Here is a 22,654-nt window from a genome sequence, read left to right on the forward strand (position 1 = left end):
AGATCAAATTCACGTTACTGTTAGTGTGACAGGCCACTAATGACTAATGTAAATTTAATGAATCAAACCTAGTGAAATCATCCATCTCCCCATCTGCAGGGACCGTGAGTCCACAGTGTCAAACAAATCAAATAACGCCAGAAGAATGCATGAGATGGTCGGTTTCCATAGATACACTAATACGCATGAAAAGATCCAATATGACCAGATTTGTTTTTTATTTCCACAGAAATATGTTCAGTGCATGCACAAGTGGATGCAGGCAGCAGTGTGTGAACCAATCATGAAAATGTGGATGATTTTTATCAATAACCTCATAGTGTGAAATTGATTTCTGTAGCTGTCCTGACATAAACAAAGAAAACAATAATACCTTCTTTGCCCTCTACAGTGTGGTGAAGTAAGATAATTTGATTGCCTATATATCTGACACTGCCTTCATGTTATGCCAACCATACACTAAAAGACTTAAGTCACAGACTATTAGATTTTGCAAAGACTAGAGATCTTGCAGGACCACTAATTGCAAGATTACAAGTAGATTCCTTTAGAGATTATTTCCCATCCTGCTCCTGGTGAAAAAATTTACACCAAACTCCCTTTAAGAGCTTTGACATATGAACACTGCCTTAAGTGTCAGCAAAAACACATAGCTCTAGACACACAAGACAACAGATGTCACCTGTCAATAGAAGGGTTGGGTATCTTTTGGATTTGTTTTCAATACCAGCGCTACAGCGATACTCTAAAACGGTGGTTCCCAACTGGTGGGTCGCAAAAGTGGGTTGCAGGTCCATTCTGAATTGACCCCAAGTGACTCAAAAATGTGTGATGTTTGTAAAAAACACATTTCATTTTTAAGGACAGTGAATTTCTGGCACAGAACCTTTATTCAATAGTGCCATTTCCTGTTGTAGATTGAGTGACTAATGGACAGTTACTTGACAGAGACAGCAAACTAATTCGACAATATCACCAAACGCAAGTATAATGCCTGATGTATTAAAGTGTTTGGAACGTGAACTAATGACTAAGGAGAAATCTGGACCCTGGGGCTGGACCAGTTGGGAACCACTGCTCTGGAAAGTTGAACAAAGAACAGTTTAAAGTACTCAAATATATTATATTTAAATCTAACCCAACTACAATAACATGTAATGACACTGACAGTACTAATTACAATATCTGTTAAGGTGGAGCTAAGATTAAGGAGAACAGATGGTCCACCTTAACAGTCCACCTTAAGGCAGCCTTGTTAGGCTAATTTCACTTGCTAATTTCTGAGCTAACCCACTTCACTTTAATGAGCAGGTAGCAAGCAAGACACGATAAATTATCTCAGGTCTTGAGGAGTTGTAGGATTTAAACTGTTCCGATGCTGCATAGAAAATAATTGGTGTCAAAGAACACATTTCCATGCAGACTATTTTTGAGCAGACGACTCTATGTCAAGACAATAAGATGATCAATGACTCCTCTCATGGTCTGCATATAGAGTACGAGCTGCTGCCCTCTGGTAGAGATTTAAAGTGACTTGTTGCAGACTGAACAGATTAAAAAATTCATTCATACCTGTGTCTATAAATCTGTTAAATAATGGCAGATAAAGCCAGAACTCGCATTGGGTTATCATGATTTGCTGATTTGTATTTTTGTAGAGGTATTTATTTATCTTTTTTTGTTTTTCTGTTATTGCTATGTGTATAATGTTTATATTTGTTTTATTTGTTAATGTCATGTGTTGTATGATGTATTTTTATGGCTCCAGCATGGATGTAGAGCTCAAGACAAATTTCCCACTTTGTTGGACAATTGAGTTAATCTTGATCTTGATATTCACTGACTAATAGCCTAAACTGTACACACATATCACTGCTACGTTTAACTTCACACTCTGCTCCAATCACCTCAGCCACACTGTCATACATCACCATCACACACAAGCTCTCTCTTTTTTGACTGCACACGTGCTACTTACACAATCTGGCACCAAAATGTGAGCTGTGAATTGGTCCGCTAGGTATTTATTTATTTTGAATTTAAAACCAACTCGTTTACTCCACAACTCCACCAGTTTCTCCTCCCTTTACAAAGTGCAAGAACACCAAGACTTGCTCATACCCTTGTGTCTCCCCACTGTCCCCTGCACATTAAGTGTCTACCCAGTGTGCTGCTTCCTGTTTGGTGCTTCATTGCATCATTGAATTTCATTATTTGCATGAACCAAGACTAAAAACACAATAGTATCATATGTGTTAGATTTTATCGCAACGTCAAGACAAGAAAAAGACTGAAAACTCAAAAGACAGCTTGTGCTACTACTATACACCAGACGATCAAGATCACGGGAGCGTGCTTCAACTCCAGAGAGACTCTCATTATTTTATTCCAAGATCAGAAATTTGTCTGCAACAGTGAAACTGCTTGAGAAGTCGATAAGTGTAAGGCTGGCCTTATATGTTGCTTTTACTGGCTCTCAGGGGAAAATGCCCACCACCGGATGTTAAAGATTTATTCTGACGTCTGCAGGACTGATATACTTCTACGGGCAGAACAGATGGCATGTGATGAATTTTACAATCTCATTCTCAGTGCATGTGAAAATTTTCACCATAGTTCAGTTTCAGTGCATTTATCAGCATATCATTATCCCCAGAATGATTGATTGATCTCGGTCCCAAACATGGTCTAGACTCAGACTGTATGAATGAGTGCTGGGCTTTTTTGTGTAAAGCACATGGTAAGGTGCCTCTCTTGACTTTAACACTCTATTCCAAGCAATAACTTGGAATAGAGTGCACAAAATAGTGCACCTCTGCCTGGAGACTGTGGTGCTGTAATCTATCTCCAATTTTGAGGTGAGACAAGTACACCTTCCAGTCACACTCCAGGGACGAAGTGAGCACCCAGAGGTGATGACACAGTTCACTGTCAGCCTCCCAGTCTGGCTCTCTTCATCAGCTGGGAGCAGCGCAGAGGAGGGGAGAGGAGAGAGACTTGTTGTTATGCAAGATCAGAAGAAAATCTCCATATGTTAATATTATGATTTAAATTCTATTACCACACACTCTCACAAACACAAGAAAGAGACTAGCAGAGCCTCGGGAGGACGGTTATTCTCTGTGGGCCTTTGGTTGACTTGGCAGGATCCTTTTTAGTAGTCATCTGGGTGGAAATAAAAAAGGCAAACAAACAAACAACAGCAGTGAGTCTTTTATTTCCATGAGACAATGACCTTCACTGGAAACATAAAGGTCATTGTGCTGCAACCTTTTATGGAAGAAAACTGTGACACCAAACCTGCCTATAATGATTTCTTCGCAGGAAAATCAGACATGAGACATTTGGCATTTTTTCAACTATATAAAAATCTAATGGACACATTTTATTTGGCTGTTTTGCACTATAAACCATCTGGCTGTGGATATCAAGGAATCGGGGGAGCTTGTCATGATAGTTTAATCCTCTCAGGCTTACACAGCTGATCTGCTGTGAGGATCAATTCCCTGGGGTGCAAAGGTCATCACTGACCTTGATATCATACAGTTCAGCGACCCACCCTTGTGTAGTGTCCTGATCCTGACTGTAAAAGAATCTTAACCTTTGACAGTATAAATTCCTGTCTTGTAAAGTGTAAAACCACTTCTTATAGATAAAGATTATAGTCACGTATTTATTGTTTAACTGCTGGTTTGGAGATTTATTCGGAGCAGAATTCTTATTAAGACTGATGCTGTATACAGACCTTAAATGACTCTTGGTTATTAGAAATGTCCCACCACATTTAAACTTGTAATGCAAAGTGGAGCCCCTTATTATTCAAGTACTCTTTAAGATAATGCATTGGGGCATTTTTAAAAACCCTGATATCTATTACAAAATCAAACCCACAGTTATGACTAAGATTTTAAGGTGTTGCATCCATCCTGCTACTGTAGAAACAAGACAAACGTCTGCAGCCATGCTAGCAGCTCTGTAAAGCCCCGTTTCCACCAAGCAGTTCAGTTCAGTTTGGTGCACATTTTTTTGGTTCCACTGTGAAAAGTTGTGGATGGTACCAATGGAACCATTCTGTACCGTCCCCATTTTCGGGTACATAGCAACCAGATCTGGTACTAAAAGGTGGAGCTGTGAACACTGCAGTCTGTTGATTGGTCAATAGCGGACGGTCACTCTGCTCAGGGCTGAGTTGTGACTGGTTTTGAGGCTCATGAGTTTTACATAGAAAAGTAAAATATTACTATGAAATGAAAGGATGTTTTGCTGCCTCTTGCAGCAGCTGGAGTTAAAAAAAAAAAAAATTTCACTGGGCAGACTGCTGGCGACTTTTAAGGTGGAACGTTAACTTGTAGTGTTACTCAATGCATGAGGTGACAACGTGAATCCCCCATCACAATTTAAATTTCAAATTTTTTTTATTTTCTCTCTTGGATGACATACACTTTTAGTAATGAGTGGATCTTTAAGTGTTTACATATATTAATTTCGCCCAGGTTATGTGAACTGTGTATATTCTAATCTTCACTTGGAGGAAAAAAAAAAAAAAAGCGTTGTGGAGCATCGTTCCTGTGGGCTCTGGCAACACTAAACCCCTGAGCTTGCCTGAGAAGGACTAAATGCGCAAACCCACTGTTTTTAAACAACCTATTGAGAGAGACTCTCACTGCAGCATGTTTTATTTTGTTCTGAAAATATTAGCATGCAACCCTGTTCTGTGGACGATAAACAAGGTGCATACTTCCCTCTGTGTCACCAGTGATAAGGAAATACAGCAGGTGCTGGACAGAGCAGTGAGTGACAACAACCCCGCCCACATTTAAGGGTACTGTTTGTGGTGGAAACGCTAAGTGGACCTAGGTTCTTGGTACCATGCCTGAAGGGTTACTTTTAGTTTCAAAGGCACCGTACTGAAAGTGTTTGGTAGAAACAGGGCCAAGCCTGCTTTGCTAATGTGCAACATCCACATGCTAACCTACTCATAGTGGCAATGCTAACATCCTGATGTTTGGTGGGTGCAATGATTACGATGTTCACTGTCTTGGTTCAGCATATTAGCATGCCAACTTTTTCCAATTAGCCTTTAACACAAAGTGCAGCAGAGGATGATGGTACAGTCTTTAGTTTTGCAGGTAATTGTATTGTTTTCTCTAGGATGGAGTTGTAGCAGTGCAAATTTTTTGTGTCCTTGCCCCTCCTTTCGGCACCAGAAGGTCTGGGGCTCGTACAATATATAACATTAATATCTCTGTGAGGAAATCTGTCAGTTCACTTTGAGATTGACAGCTTTTGTACGTCACAGTGGTCCTTGCACATAGTAAGGCCCACCTCCAGGAAGAATACAATTGGTGCATGTGAAATACCTACTTTTTTTGTATCTAGATGGAGTTTTCAAATTTACATTTCACAGTTATGTGTTTCTGTGGTTATTCCTGTTGCAGTGCAATATTCACTTGAAGCTGTAGGGCTGATCTGTTTTGCTTGCTTCATTGTTGACATTACCCGTTATTTGTTGTTATAATTGTTGTGCTGACATCTTCAAGTAAGCACAAAGTTTCTTGTTTAAATGCTTTACTCACAGGTGTGTAAATTGACCTGGATATGAGGCATCTACCGCACAAAATAACCTTAGTTTCTAAAGAGATAAGACAGAGCCTTCTCCTCTCCTCTCCTCTTTGACCTGACGATGGTTCTAAGATGAAAAGTTAAGGGATGACAAAAGTTATTTCAGTTCACCCTGTGGGGAAAATAAATGTCTGAACTAAATTTCATGGCAATCCGTCCCGTAACTGCCAAGACATTTCACTCAAAACCACAAATGTCAACCTCATGGAGGCGCAAGAGGAAAGGTCAGACATCACCATTGTCATTAAGAGTCATCGTCTGGGATTCATTAATGTCTGTACAATATTTTCTGCCAAGTCATCCGGTAAATGTTGAGAACTTTGACCTACTGGTAATGCTACAACAGAGGAAAAGCTAGGGGATCAATTTGGGCGATCAATATTGGTGTTATATCGACACGGTGGTATGCGGCTGGGTATCATCTTAGGTTCATGATATCGTCAGTGTTTTTGTTTTTTTGTTTTTTCTCCATAATGCCATGCCGTAGGATCACCAGAGGCAGAGAGATTCATCCTCTGGGCACCATGACTCTCTGCACATAATTTCATTGAATCCATTGAACTGTTTCTGAGACATTTCAACTGGGACCAAAGTGGTGGACCAACAGACAAACACTGCCGTCCATAAAGCCACACCACCAGCAAATGAACCCTGCTGTTTAAAATAGTCCATAAAATAAAGATCGATTTTATGCCAGAAAACTGTAAAATTATGTCTTTCTATGTGACATACGATATGTTATGATACGCTATTCCTTTGAAATATAGGACTTCATCTTCTAGCTGTATCACATGCAGTATTTTTTGCCAGTGTTTGTGTGCTTTCCCATTTTTCCTCATGCAGCTAATGAGGGAGACCACATAATGTGCCTGAGCAGTATACTGTATAATGATGGAAACTGTCTGCGGCTCTGTGATAAACTTTGAAAGGAGGAAGGCTTGTTTGTGACAGCTGCCTCACAGCCAAAGTCTTGGCCGTCCAGTTATTTATAGAGAGCAGAAGGAAAGTCAAACAAAGTATGGAGCAGAAGCTGGGCAACTGAGACAAGAATCAAATGCCAGTGCTTTCTCAAATTAGTTTTTTAAACTCAAACTTCTATCAAGAACTAAAGAAAGACGGAAATAGCCTTGTCAAATTATTCTGTACTCCACCATGTAATATCAACCTATTATTCTGGACTAAAATATACAGTGTTTATGGAGGTGTATGCTGTTTTGGGTGGTTTTAAAGTGCCCACAGCTGAGAACAGCTCAGTGGGAATCAGTCAATCAGTTAGCCTGGCTCTACATGGGGAAGGTCATCAAGCTGTGAAGGGAATAGATTCAGCCGAGCTCATTCTGAAGAGGTTTCTATTTATAGCTTGTCATCAAAATATAAGTCCCACTGCTATCCCTGCAGAGTGTATAATAATGCAATGTATTAGACATTCTGCAGCAGCCACTTTTGATATGTAGATTGAGGTGTTTGTCTTGTTGTATTTACATAGACGTACACAAGTTCCACACAGACTCTTTATTTATTCAATGTACATTGATACACACCTTGATAGTACCATGCGGGTAAGAAAACTGCCTCTGGGTGAAATATTCTGTTCAAGATTGAAAGCTCAAGGCTAAGTTTCCTAAAAACAACCATCACTCCAACATCAGCTTTTGCTCCATCTACTCACACATACTCAGGTGTTTTTTGGGAAACGTAGTCCGAAGCTGTACAGAAAGTGATGTTGCAGGTTTAACTACTGAGGCTTGGATAAGTACAAAAACATATTCTAACACAAACACCAGCTAGACTTCATGATACATGGAACAGGACAGAAACCAGATTTTCTTTCTAACTCCTCCTGTTGCTTAATTCTTGATACAGCAGTCAAATAATAAATTATAGTAATTATAATAATAGGATAATGAAAATTCACAGACATGTCATATGATAAACAGGCTATTGCATTCGCTCCCCCCCAGCCCCATCATAACCCCTGGAGTTCCAACAGGTATGAATTTGTTTACATGCAAATATCACACCATCGTCACTGTGCCGTCGCTTCCACCTGCCGTCTCTACACACAGTGGCAGAGCAGCGTGGCGCTCACTAGGACTTCTCATCGCGCTTCTTCTTCTGGAACTTCCTGAACTGGGACTGGATGGCGACAGCCGCCTTCTCGGTCTCCGGGTTTTCCATGTCGATGTCAAAGTCCTCTGGGAGGTCCGTCTTGGATGCATCTGGAAGAGAAAGGAAATTACTGGTTTTATTAACAGCAGAGAACAAAGAGCGGTCTGAATCACATGGCCATGTCCCCGCCCTTGGACAGCACTGTGCATCATAGCTTAGCAACTGTAACAAGGCAGGTCTCTCAATCTTTGGATTTCTCTAAATGCTACAGTCGTGTAGATTTTGGGTTCTAATAAGAGTCATAATAAATAAATAGTCAATAAAAACTTTGGAGGGTGTCATCTGTCAAAAACAGAACAGCAAAAGTGAAGGGAATGGATTAAACTGTGTGTTTGTGTTTTCTAATGTATGCTGCACTTGTTAGCATGTCCAACTAACTGGCTTTCTACCATTACTCGTAAGGCTAAGGAGCACGTCATTTTCTAATTCCATTCGTTTTTGTGGTTTCCGGTAATGTTATAAAAAGCTGTCGATCTTAACTGACACATCCACTGTGTAATATTCCTCCAATGCATGGTAGTAGGTCCTGGATGGTACTATATCAGGTTTATGTTTGCAAAAACCCCCTTGTCACATTTAAAAATATAACCAAGTATGTAGCCAAACAGGGTTATTTTGGAACCAAATCGCAGTCTGAACCCAAATTTTTGTTATCACATGTAAAGGGCTAACTAGCTCTACACTGCAATAAAAAATATACATATTTATTTTCATGTCTTCCACATGGATCATCAACTGGTGAGAAGGGTGACTTTTTGCCTGAAACATGCAGCTTTAGCCTCTGTCTTTTAGCATGACATCATGTATGTAGTCATCAATTATATATTTAAGGCCCCTCTTACAGGGTTTTTGTTTTAAAATGGGTCAGCTTAGAACATTGAGTCCACCGAAAATGGCGTTTTCAACTAATTTGTGGAGCTAAGGTTAACTCAATTAGCTACCCAGCTAATACAATCTGCCAGTTACAGCTGTCATTTCAAGAGACAAAAGGGATAATTTCTGGTTGGAAATGAAAAGCTTTTTGGTTACCTCTCTCTGAAATCAATTGAAAGTAACCATGAATTTCAAGATTTAAGTCTGGCACCGTCATCGCTGTGAACTATACATGCTGTGCAAGAACAGTGAGCTTGGAAAACAGGGATATGATTTCAACTACTACAATGTTCTTCTATATAAGGTTTGTACCATTTCTATCAGTCTTAAATGACACTGATTAAAAAACTTACAAGGACTCATTAGCTGATACTCTCAGAAAGTCTATCTCGACATTAATACTGACACAGTAAAACGCCAGCTCTTCATTTGTGAGTGTAATATAATGTAGTGTTGCACAGTGAATTTCCACTGGTGTTCCTAAACCCCATCCCTCATTATAATAGTGGAGCAGAGTTCCTATGAGGGAGCCCGAGCAGTTGTTTCAGTGGTCAAAGGCCAAAGCATGAATTGATCTCCAGTTCTTAATCCCTTCTGGAGCTCAGCCAACACTGACCAAGAGGGCACAACTGTAATCCCAGTAAAAACTGGTTTCAGCAGGCATTAGGAGAGACAAGAGTATTTTATCTCCTGGTGAATGAAGACCTAAAGAAAGTAGACGTAAAGAAGACTGTTGAACGGATTAGAAAGAGAATTTATTCCTGAATTAATCCACGGAAATGTATGTTTGACTCAATCTGGACACGCTGTGATTATGTTGTGACTGGACCTGGTTTTAAACAGGAAATGTACAATGTACCGCAAGTATTTTAAAATGCACAGCACCATGTAATCATTTACACATACGATAAAAACAGCAGTTGTAGGAGAAAAGGATCCGCTGAAGAGCAGATGTGGTGCACATGATATTTGTCTTCTATTGACTAAAATGTGTGATGTGCATGTGCATGAACGTGCTGCTGAAGGGAGACCAGCTGAGCTGGAGGTTATAATGAAGCGGGGATATTCAGGACCTGGAAAGGCCACGACAGGCTAACATTTACCGAAGCAGGTTTCACTGTGACTCCGACGTTTGTCTGCGACAGCTTATTTTGCCAAGAATAACAATCAGGAAATATGTCTTTCTCAGGCTCTGTGAAATCATGATCCTTGTTCTGCACTCAGAATATACAGGATGATTATGACTGATTTACTTTGTTTATATAAAGTGTCGCTAATGTAAGCTTCTTTTTATCAGTCCCTGTTTAGCCATTTACCAGTCGTCACTGACTGACATTAAAATGATTCTCACGCTGAGATGAAACGTAATCATCAGTTAGCTGTTTTAACCTTATAATATTTCAGAGGAACTAATTGTTTCTCTCCAAAGCTCAGCATGGGGGCTGTTCTTCTTCTCTGCCTTACAACACTCCTGCAAGGCACTGACCTGCTTGAGTTTGATCAGCAGAGCCTATAGTGTAGATAAACACACATGTCAGACAGTGAGGAAGAAGAGGAGAGATGGGTGATAGAGGAGAACTGAAGGCAGAAAAGCAGAGAGGCGACTCGTGTATTGACTGTGCAGCTAATCCTCGGGTTCCCTTGGGGCTGAGCTTGAGTACCTCTCTCTCGCTGCTCAAGGAGGAAACATTAACTGCTGTGTCAAGCCGAGCTTTGAATCCTGCATTAATTGATAATGAATTTTCCAACACTCTAATGCCTGCTGCTTTCGCCCCGCCAGCATTAGCTATCGAGCTGTGCCCTCCTCCGTGTTAACACCAGACATGTTCATAATCTTTGTAAGACAAGCCAGTGACATTTTTTTAAAGATGTCTGGATCATCGGAGTCGAGGCGCACGCAGGATGTGATCCAGTGCTGCCTTTAAGTGTTGGAAGGAGTATTATAATTGTGACAACAGAGAATGTGTGGCTCAAAAAAGTAATTAAAGAAGTCAAGTTTTTTTGTTCTAGTCAGTGACTTATGGCAAATGGTTATACATATATGCTTCAGTGAAAGTGCCTATTAGATCATCAAAGCATCTGTAGTCCTGATTGGTTACACATCATGAGTAATAGCCTATCAGCATTACTGATGGCTACTGTAGCTCTGACGGGCAAAGACAAACACAGACTGGAGCTGCTCCCATGAGCGAGCCGAGCTGAGTGTCAAACATCAGGCAGCAGATATTACTGAAGTTGTAATAAACATCACAACCCTCTATGCTAAAGTTGCAGGAACACCCAGTGCTTCTGCTGGTAACCATCTGCCACAGGAGCAAAAGAGAATCACAAGAGAGAAATGGTATATACTGAATGTACGTTAACTCCTTGATTACTAATAATGGCCGACTCCTAAAAACTTGTTTAGTTTGAGAATAAAAAAAAAAGGTTCAGCTCTTTTAGGGAACTCAGAATCCAAGTAGCAGCAAGGATACTGCTGGGAGCACAAATTCCCCCGTAATAAATGTTTTATACCAGAAATACAGAATATAAGTGGAGCTTGGGGTGGTGGAGGGAGCTGTGTCACCATTGGCAGTAGCAGTATGATCACTCTGTGCACTTGCATTATGAGTCAGCTGATAACCACACGGCTATGAAGGAGCCAGTGATTGTGAAACATGAACGGCAATCAGCTAATGCAAGTGCGACTTCAGTGTTCTGCCTGAACGTTCACCACTGTGTGTGTTGCAAAAATAATGACTTTAATGCTGCAACGTTTCGTGATTAGACTTTCATCAGGCAAAACTAGATGACCAAAATGGTACCGGGATGGGGGACATGGGCTTTTAAATCACAATTGACCTATGGCTAAGTCCCGCCCTCAAACACGATGAGCCAATCACAGTGCGTATAGCCATTCCCATACACTCGGACATTCTCTGCCTGGACGTTCATTGAAATGCATTACAGAAAGTCAGTTTTGTTCAGTTTTATGAGCTTTTTCAGGGATTTGAAGTTTAAAAATGGTCAAACGGTGTGCATGGGGTACATGCAACTCTGACACAAGGTATCCTGAGAGGCTGGGCGACCGGGTGTATTTTTTACACTTTAAACCACATCTCAACAGAGAAAAGTGTCTCCTTTGGATAAAGTTGTGTGGTAACGTTAGACCACAACATCAACTCAACTTGAATAAGATTAACGAGGATGTCTACATCTGTTCTAAGGTAAGTCAACATTGTGTTTGAGGCAACATATTGTCACTTTGCTGGAAAGAAATATAAAGTTATCTTTAACATCTCTAGCTAACTTTAGCTAAAGTTAGCCTAACGTTAGCTCTTAGCTGCGTTGTTCATCATGTCACCTTGTTTGCTGGGAGTTCATTAGCCTATTTTGTTCTAGTTTTGTACTTTGGTGATCGTACATCATTGTTAGCTGTTGTCCAAAGGGCTCTAGTTAAGCTAACGTTAACTCCTGGAGCTTAGCTTCAGTAATTTATCTGTAATCGCAAAGATAACAAAGGTTGGCAAACGTTATGTAAATACAGTACACCAAACTAACGGAGAGACACTCTTGGTAAAGATGGTAAAAAGGCTGTTATCCTTTTCTCATATTCTGAGCCAAAACCCTTAACTTCAGTGGCACTTTAACTTGTTGTCTTTGATGGCGACGGCAATGTGATGTGGTTCACAAGCGTACACTGTCACTTGTAAATTTTGGCTTGTAATTTAAGATTTTCATCGACCTTCTCAACAATAAAATGATGAATATATCCCTCCAATGCGTAGTTTAGGCCCTTTTGGTTACTTCTCAATGACATCTGATCGTTATGTCCCCAAAAATCATCAATTGCCTCCTGCGAAATGCCGTGTACTGACACCTGCCATAGCGCCGGTCACTGAATGTTGATAGTTTGTCCGAGTGAGTGGAGGGGGGCGTGGCTTAGCCATAGGTCAATTCCAGTCTTAGTAGTCGATGACTGACAATGATGGATGCCAACCCTGAGTTGGCATCCATCTAGTTTTTGATACTCATATAAACAGCCTTTGAGAGCGATCACTTCAGAGCAACATTTTCTCTATGTTGTGTATCAATATGAGTGTCAGCCAATTCAATTAAGCTCTCAGTCATGCATGTGCTATACACGTTTTTGTAACAACGCAAACTAATCAAGTCCAGTTTAATATTTAAGAGGAATCATTTATCTAAAGAGAACCATCATCATCTTGATGAAGGCTTCGAGTCCTGAGGGCAGATTTTCATCAATTTTTATAAGACAGGAGGCAGTGGCTGAATGTGACAATGACGGATCATTTGTCTCCGTTTGAGGATTCATCTCCTCCTCAACACACATACACACACAACGGATTATCAAACCTATTACCTCTGGCAGCACTTTCAGTGTCCCTGTCTTGACCCAATGGGAGTGTTCTATCTGCTGTCAGAGTGCCAGTTTGGATCATCTTGACTGCGCTTTCAGCAAGGGGGAGAAAAATGTTTTTATTTATGGTGTTGGTGTGTGGCAACGACTGGAATAGAGGCTTACGTGCTTCTAGGTTTGAGGCTCAATGGATTTACTTTCTCCAGACATGACTTTCCTGCATGTTGCCAACTTTATCTATAGTTTAGATGGAATGGGATCATGAGTGACATGATAAGACCACTCCTGGTTGTCTGTCTTTCAAAATGTCTTTTAAAAGCTGCTCCGAAGCCCAGTGAAGGCTGGGACGTCTTATTGATTTCACTGCTTAAAACCAGTTGAGCCATGAGAGGGATTTGTGGAAGCGGAGGACGGGAGGCATTAAACACGGACTTTTAGACCTTGAGACATGAGGGACAGATTGTAGAAAGTAAAGTTAGACTTGGTATTGTTGTAGTAGTGTTGTGGTAGTGTTGTATGCAGTGTGTGGACATCTGTTCGGGCTTAAGATGCTGCACTTGTCACTTAAATGTTCCTGGCTGCATATTTGAACTTTGCACTTTTTCCTAAGCTGCTAGTCAGAAAAAAGTGAATTAAGGTAATATATATTATCCATTCTATGCACTGGATTTTCAGAAAGCTACTATTTTAGCACTATGAAATGTAATTATAGGTGGAAAAAATATTTAGTTTAAAAATTGTTAGATGACTATCTTCATTATCAAGGAATCACATCAGTTATTTATCAACTAAAAAGTAAAACATTTACTGTTGTCAGTTTGTCGGTTACAAAGCTAAAAGGGCTGCAATAATTAATCGATAAAGTAATTAGTTGGCATCTATTAAAGCGACACTTATCTTTCTGGAAATTTTACGCTTTTCTTTGTTTAGATAAAAACTCATAATTATACCATTCTCATATTGTTCTAAAAAAACTCTGACCAAACATTGCATTCGGACCGAGTGCAATGATTGGCCGAGCATCCTGTCTGTCTTCCCCACGTGGAGGCCTCCGACTGACGTAACCGCACGAATGACATCTCTCTCCCACCTAGTTTGCTTCTAATATAACATATAGGGCTCTAGTTTCGCAGACCGGGCGCGGCGGGGGCGCAGCGCACCTGTGCTTCGCCAACTGGGTGTGGCCAGGCGGATTTTGTAAGTTTGGCACACCGTGCACCCTGGCGCAGCTACTCCTCTTTTCCACCTCCATCTCTCCTACCGGCGCAAGTTGGAAAGAGGGAGGAGAGAAGGCGTGGAGTGGGTTTTACACACATCACACCAATCAAATGAGCCCCTCTCCTCGCCCTTAAATGCGCCGCGCGAAGGTGTAATGAGAGTTTACTGAAACTTGTGTTTTGGTCTGGGAGGTCCAAGCTCGCAGTGTCCGAATATATGGAACTGTGAGCAGACCTCCACGGGCTGATGATGCAAAGGTAGCCTGGGAGGAGGTCACCACAATTGTAAATCGATGTTGCGTTTCTCTCATGCGCGTGCGCTCTCTCTCTTTCTCTCTCGCAGTCTCACTCTGTTTCTTTTCTTTTGACTTTTCTAAGATGACAGATGCTGAATATATACTCCCTATCTGATGCTGTGGCTGTTTGTGGTTGGCTGAGAGGGATGTGAACTCATTAGTTTGCAGCTGTGTTAATCAAATCAGGTTGGGTTTCCATTATGTGTGCCAAACAGTGCCAAACGGTGCCAAACCCCTTTGATCTGACATGTGACGGGACAGTCGATATAGAGATAAATTTATGTGCTGATTGCAGATAATTGCATTGAATAGTGGTTTTGTGGCTATTTATGTTTTTGTTAATGTGCCTGATATTCTGGAAACCTGCCTGTGAGGTTTTTGGTGACGTGTGTGCACTGTCCGCCAGTCAGCCAAACTTCGGCTTACACCGGCTGCGCTCCCCCTGCGCTGACAGTAGATCTGATTTCAGATGGCGAGCTTTTAGCGCACCTTTGGCGAAGCCTTTTGGCATGAAACTGTCACTGTGCCAAGCTGGATCTGTCGACACCTCCCCCTGCTGCGCCGCCACACCCATCTCAGCGTACCTCGGTCTGCCAAACTACCAAACTGAGTGCGCCTCAGGTTGCGCTGCTCGAAACTAGCTCTGCGCGGAGTTTGCCACCCTGCGCCACCTGCGCTGCGCCAGGGAACTAGAGCCCATAATGTTATATGACAACACAGCATCCAGTTGCTAATGGCTGACATGAGCCTACTGTAACGTAGCCTCTGAAACATTAACGTGATCTTCCTTGTGTGTTTCCACTTACTAGTTACATTAACTCTACTATCTAACGTTAGCACTGTAACCTTATTCTAAAACTCATCATCACTGACTCCGGTTGAGTTTTCAAACTCAAAATTTTGATAATCGATTAAACAATTTGGGTAGTTTTGTAAGAAAAATAAGTCAGACTTTTCTGTTTCCAGTTTCTTGAATGTGAATGTTTTCCTCTTCTTTTTTAACTCATTGACAGTGCACTGACTATCTTTGGGCTGTCGACAAAACCAGACATTTGAGGACGTCATCTTTTCACCATTTTTCTTCACATTTTATAGAGCTAAACTGAATCGAGCAAATAATCAACAGACTAATCAACAATGAAAAAAGTGTTAGTTGCAGCTCTACAGGTAAATTTAGAGCTAAATTAAGTTCTGTTTTTAGTTTTGTGTGTTTTTACTGTTTATCCTAGAAGCACTTTCAAGGCATTACTTTGGTCTCTTGTGGCGGGTATGTCACTGTTGACATTTAATCAACTATTATTAATTCTTCAAAAAATTTTTAACTTAATATTGTATACAGTTATGATAATTAAATTAGTTGTAGCCTGAACTGCCTTCCAAACAACATATACATATATACAGTACAGGCCAAAAGTTTGGACACATCTTCTCATTCAATGCGTTTTCTTTATTTTCATGACTATTTACATTGTAGATTCTCACTGAAGGCATCAAAACTATGAATGAACACATGTGGAGTTATGTACTTAACAAAAAAAGGTGAAATAACTGAAAACATGTTTTATATTCTAGTTTCTTCAAAATAGCCACCCTTTGCTCTGATTACTGCTTTGCACACTCTTGGCATTCTCTCGATGAGCTTCAAGAGGTAGTCACCTGAAATGGTTTCCACTTCACAGGTGTGCCTTATCAGGCCAGGCTGTGTAAAGGCTATTTGACCAAGAAGGAGAGTGATGGAGTGCTGCGGCAGATGACCTGGCCTCCACAGTCACCGGACCTGAACCCAATCGAGATGGTTTGGGGTGAGCTGGACCGCAGAGTGAAGGCAAAGGGGCCAACAAGTGCTAAACACCTCTGGGAACTCCTTCAAGACTGTTGGAAAACCATTTCAGGTGACTACCTCTTGAAGCTCATCGAGAGAATGCCAAGAGTGTGCAAAGCAGTAATCAGAGCAAAGGGTGGCTATTTTGAAGAAACTAGAATATAAAACATGTTTTCAGTTATTTCACCTTTTTTTGTTAAGTACATAACTCTACATGTGTTCATTCATAGTTTTGATACCTTCAGTGAGAATCTACAATGTAAATAGTCATGAAAATAAAGAAAACGCATTGAATGAGAAGGTGTGTCCAAACTTTTGGCCTGTACTGTATATATATATATATATATATATATATATATATATATATATATATATATATATATGTATGTATGTATGTATGTATGTATGTATATGTATGTGTGTGTGTGTGTGTGTGTGTATATATATATATATATATATATATATATATATATATATATATATGTATTTATACATATATATGTGACACAGACACACGCACTGCATTTGCATTTTAAATTACTGTATCCCAGGGAGGTTTTGAGAAACCCTTTGAGAAGTTCTGATTGCCTGATTTTTTGGGGGAATTGGTGGATATTGTAATCTGTTGTTTGGACTCACAGGTTTCCAAACTAATTATGTTTCTCATCACTGTTTTAAATTTCATTATAATTGCCTTCCATCTTGTCATTCATGTAACTTCTAAAAAAGCTACTGAAGCCATATTGATCAGGAGTGAGGCACTGCTGTAACATCATTCAAAGCTGAAAGTCCGGTCTCAGAGGCATCCTACATATTTTCAAAAGACATTAAGAGAGAGAGAGTGTGTGTGGTGTAAAAGTGTGTGTATTTATGTGCCTAGGAATGTGTGTGTATGTGCACACTGTGTCCGTCTGTGGCTGAAAGTCAGTGTGTGAAAGTTGAAAGGAAAGTATCAGCGACCCCTCAGGCCTTCACACACCAGGGGGGCAGCAAAGCATGAGAGGGACCACGGCGATCAATACACACATGCTCATGAAGGAGTGGTTCTCTATTGATTGCTACTGTGTGCTCGGTTTTTCCATTGTGTGTGTCGACTTTTATTTTGCTCTGCCGAGGGAGCGTCTGTGTAACCTACTTGGATGTGGTCGTGCATTCTAAAAAAAAACAAAGAACGTGGGTTGTTCAAAGACCTACAGAGGAAATGTGTGGTTTCAGCTCTTTCTAGCACTGAATGCTTCTGAAACAGCAATATGGTGTGATTTACTAACAATATCTGACAGAATAAGACAAATTCATTATGGCTATAATTGAGTACAGTAAAGCTAATTAAAAAAGTGTGTCGAAAATGGGTCAACTTCACTTTTGAGAGCTTGTCGCCAGCTAATTATAAAAGGATGACTTTGATCTCTAAGGTGAGCCAATTTGAAATTATGCCTGTGCCTGTTTGAAATGAGGGGGGAGGTGCTGTTGGCATAGCAGTTTCCACATTGTTCTTTGACAATACTGTTCAGGCTTAACATTAACATAAGGAAATGGAGCATTTTTAATCTATGAGCAAGCAGATGGTTATTTCACATATGATAACATCATACCAAAGGATTACTGAGTGCTATGCCTTAACGTTCCTGTCAATGTGGTTTGTTTATACAGTCTGATGTAAAGCTGTAGTATGCTGATGCTGCCCTGGCTGTTGACATGACCGGGACCGGTCTGTGTTGTGCTCGGATTCAAAAGGTCAGTTAACATATGGAGTGTATGGCCCAAATACACAACATCTGGACTCCAACCATGTGGACCAATGTCATATAAGACGACTTTTAAGGGGCAGGGACTGAGACTTTGAGCATGTTGGAATCAGTGGTGGAACGTGACAAAGGACATTAACTCTATTTTTGCATTTATTTATTCTTTTTAAATAACTTTATTCAGTTAGACCTGGGTACTATATATTTTTTCATATCTTCCTATTATTTCACCCAGGTATACAGTATATGACTGTATTTGTGTGCAACACATTCTCACTCCGACCTCGTCACATATCAACGTTTGATCATGGACTTTCCACATCTAGATCTGACGTGCAAGGTACCCTGGGTGTGCTGGTTGTTGACGCTGGGTCCATGTCATTGGTCCGACATCCCATTAGTCTGACGTCCCGTTGTTCCATTATGTGATTATACTAGGCTATACTGTATTTGTGTACCATAGAGGATCAGCAAATGCAACAAAAGTAGGCTACTGGTCGAGATACAAGTGTCATAGAGAGAAGAGAGTGAAACACCATAACCTCCTGTTATTAACTCTGGGGTCGGGGTTGTGTGTGGAGCTCTCTGCGGTGCTGAACAGCTCCTGGCGGCTCCGCGACCGGCTCTGGGTCAGCTGGGAAAGGCTTGAGGCGAAGCAGGCTCACAGCTTATGTGTTTGTCACTTTCTTTTTCATTTTAACCCACACCATGATCTTTTCCTAACCCTAACCAAGTGTTTTTTGTGCCTAAACCTAACCAGACCTTAACCACAGGGCACCATGATGATTTCGGAACAACGGGACTTCGGAACAATGGGTTTAATATGGTCGAAACAATGGGATGTCGGACCAATGGGCAGTTCCTGTTGACGTTCTGGGCTGCATGTCAAGTTCTGTCTGTTACATGCATTGTAGTTTTTCAAAATATACTTCCATTTTCACAGGAAATGTACCGTTTGCATCTGTCTCTTTCAAAATAAATGCACTATGTCGGTACAAGACTGCAAATTGACGTTGTTTCCTTCAACAAAAAATGCACATGGTTTATGTTTGGGCAACAAAAGCACATGGTTGGGTTTAGGAAAAATAGAACAGGGTTTGGTTTTACAATCTTACGGGTAGCAAACACCGACCTACCAAGTGAAAGTAGGTGAGAGTCCCACCTACCCTACTTGGACTGTCACTGCCTTAAATTTTGTTTTGTCCTGCCGTATTTCCCCCTGATGCTACCAGCCAGGCATGAAAGGATGGCTTTTTTTTTTGTTGGTGTCTGATGCCGCAAGTCACTGACAAAGCGCCGGATTTCAACAACTTCAGAGTGAGACTGTGTTGTTGGTGTGCAGAGAGATGGAATTACCAGCACTCTGATAACTCATGTTATATTTAACTTTATGTTCATTGCCCCAGCACTAACTCGATCAAAACAACAACAGAGTCATTCCATAATCACCAATCTGCTGCCATGAGTTTCTGTTTTTCTTATAACTCAAATACAGCCACCACCCACTCACTTATTCAGCTAGATTCACTGTTGCATCGAGTATTTCTTTTTTTTTTTTCCCCTTGAGAGCTGTTAAGTTACTGTCGATAAAGCTCCACACATCCTTCAGATTTTCCAAATTAAATTTCTCCAAGGAATGAAAGGGTTTATACCCTTTGAGTTGCTGGAAAACTTTTGATGTTAAACATTATATTCCTTCCTGCATTGAGCTTAACTAGCTGTGTTTTTCGTAAATGTATTCTTATGCACATTTTGACGTATCATGTTAGAAGAGCTGTATGGAAATGGCAAAATGCAATAAAACCTCCTCAGTGGGCTGGTTTTATTGCATTTTGTTGCAAACGAGTTGATGCACGAAATCTGATATGAAAACATCTTCAGCAGCTAAGTTCTGATGTAGCAAACATTTAACTGATCAGCTATCTCGTCTTCCTGGATATTCCCATAACGACATGATTTGTCTTTGTGTCCAGGCAGCATGAAACCAGGCCAATAATAGCTGACATGAAGGAGCAATGAAAATACGCACTTTTTTTTCTCCCGTAGATAGGTAAGGCAACTTGCTTTGTCTCCAATTCACAATCTCTACTTCTTCGACCCTGTTTACTGGCAGAATATAGCCATGTGTAGTGTAGTCTATACCGCCAGCTTCTGATGTTTATTTGCCCCAAACCATTTGATGGAAAGGGGCCTTAATCGCTTTTCTGTTTTTGTGGCATTAAAAAGTTCACTTAAATTTCACTTGACAATTACATGGAAATGTGACCACTGATGGAAGCTCAACAGAAAAACGGCAAAATTAATGCGCAAGAATTGAGTAAATAATTCAAAATGGTACTGTTGGTGAAGAGAAACTCCGACATGCCTGTTGTTGTTGTTGTTGTTGTTGATGGAATCGGTGTCGTCAGTGGAAATGTACATTATACAGATAAACACAGGAAGTTTTGAGATTGCCTTAGTAACAAATTATAACAAGCAGATAAAAAACAGGGAGGCTTCTATTCAAAATATGATAAAATATGATTTGAAAACACAGGAAATCAGAAATAGAGGTCTGTCCCTTATATATACCAGTTTCAAATAAAGGCCTGGTTGTCTCGGCACTAACTAATAAAGAATTTACACCAAAGTAATATTATATTAAGTCCACCTCAACCAGCTCTGACATTAAAGTACCTCAATACATTAATGCATCGGTAGTAGTGATCCAATAATTAAACACAATAAAACACAGTAACAGAGGCTGTTCTGCATTTTAAGCACCTTTATTTTGTTGCTGTTAATTCTTCTGTACTTTTCCTCTTTGAAACAACACACTTGTTTATTTTTACACTTCAGTATTGCTTCTAAAGTAAAGGATCTTAATGATCCAAGTTTTCTTAATTACAAAATAAACATCATCAACATGAACGCTGAATGTCCCCTGACTTTGAATGTCCCCAGTGCGGTTTGTATTTTGTGTCTGGAAATAAACAGCAAGATGCAGCAGAGCGTAAAAAGTTTGATTCAATTGTTTCCACTTGATGAACATTCAATCTTGTGCCGTTATCTTTACAATAAACACTGCCATTGTCCAGCCGCCCTGTTAGTGCTGTTGTCAGGTAAACAGCCTGTGCAGCATCACTCAGGTGCATCACGGTTGCATGTACTTGTACTTTACCAAAGAGTTTGAGTGAATATGAATACATCTCTGTGTGGCTGTCCTTGAGCCTGTGAGAGGTTGTCTCTACAGACTGTGTGCTGGGGGTATGCAGAGTGGGCGAGAGTCAATAGCAGCGTTACTCCCTCCTCGCCCACTCTAAGAGCTCTCTCTCTCCCAATCTCTCTCCACATTGAGAGGCACGCTTCAGACACGCTGGGAAAGCAGTTTTTCCAGGCATCAAATTAATTGTCAAGGTCAGACAACAAAGGAGTGCTTTGTGTGTGTGTGTGTTTGTGTGTGTGTGTGTGTGTGTGTGTGTGTGTGTGTGTGTGTGTGTGTGTGTACTATAGGCTGTGTACTTCCCCTCACTCTTTTTATTAAGTGAATAGAAAGGTGGACCTGAATCCTACAGGCAGTGAAAAATTAGACTCCTGCAGCACAGTGCTTCAACTTAGCCAACTGCTCCAAGTAATCTGGATCCCATTAATTGGTGTTGGTGAATAATGCTGCTGAAAGGTGACACTTTTTAACAGGGTGATTTATTTTCTTTTTTCAAACAGGGTCTAAGCCGGGTTTAAATCTTCCTTCAATCATGAATAACGTGGTATTTATCTAACATGCATTTCAGGTGGTTACTTGCTATTTATAAAGATAGAGGATTATTCCTCACCCTTTGAGATGGACTGTTTTAAGAAATAGAAAAATCAACCAAGACTATTTGAGATTATTCTTAAAGGAATATTTCATCCACAAAATGACAGTCTGTAAATCAGTTAGTTAGTTACCTTGAATTTGTGAAGTAAACTTTGTTTTGCTCTCATGCCTTGAACATGCCATGTTCAGTTCAGTCTAACTCAAGCTCGTTTGCCCCGTCAGTGCTTTTTGTTTGGGCAGGAGCACAGTGACACAGCAATCGCACTCAAGTGCGCACCAAAACAACTGGACCGAGACCTTCTTGAAGAGGTGGTCTCAGTCCGGTTACAAACAAACTCTGGTGCAGTTCGTTTGTGGTGAGAACGTGTTCCGACCTGGATCTGAACCAACTGCAGTCACATGACACATTGTTTGGGTTAAACATGAGCATGTTACAGTCCTGGAGGATTATTAATGTGCACCTCCTCCTGTACTGCCTTAATATGCACATTCAGCACATCCAATGCATCAAAACATTGTTTTCTAGTTGGAGCCGCGCCTCGTTTTCAAACTGTATGGTTTGACTAAAATGAACAATGACAGCAATATAGTCCATGATGAGCAGCGCTAAAATCAACCTGCGTAGTTGTTCCTCCATTGTGACATTAGAAAGTGTCACATTTATCTTGCAAGTGTACTCTTCTTCAACGTTTGCTTTACTTCCCAGGTTTTCCCACATGGAAATTCTGACCAATCAAGAGCAGCTTTCTCGTGC

At 40.6% G+C, this 22,654-nt stretch overlaps 1 protein-coding gene across 1 annotated transcript in view; it reads right to left on the reverse strand.

Moving 5' to 3' along the window:
• Positions 1 to 7,119: 7,119 nt before the first annotated feature.
• The window catches only part of LOC117259452 (calmodulin regulator protein PCP4), a 50,742-nt gene continuing 35,207 nt past the window's right edge, over positions 7,120 to 22,654 (reverse strand). Inside the window, exon 3 of the mRNA XM_033630786.2 lies at positions 7,120 to 7,841. Within this exon, the coding sequence (XP_033486677.1) occupies positions 7,711 to 7,841 (131 nt within the window). The 3' untranslated portion in view covers positions 7,120 to 7,710. The remainder of the gene's footprint in view (positions 7,842 to 22,654) is intronic.

The sequence above is a fragment of the Epinephelus lanceolatus genome, chromosome 4 (assembly GCF_041903045.1).
Source record: "Epinephelus lanceolatus isolate andai-2023 chromosome 4, ASM4190304v1, whole genome shotgun sequence".
Taxonomy (NCBI): Eukaryota; Metazoa; Chordata; class Actinopteri; order Perciformes; family Serranidae; genus Epinephelus; species Epinephelus lanceolatus.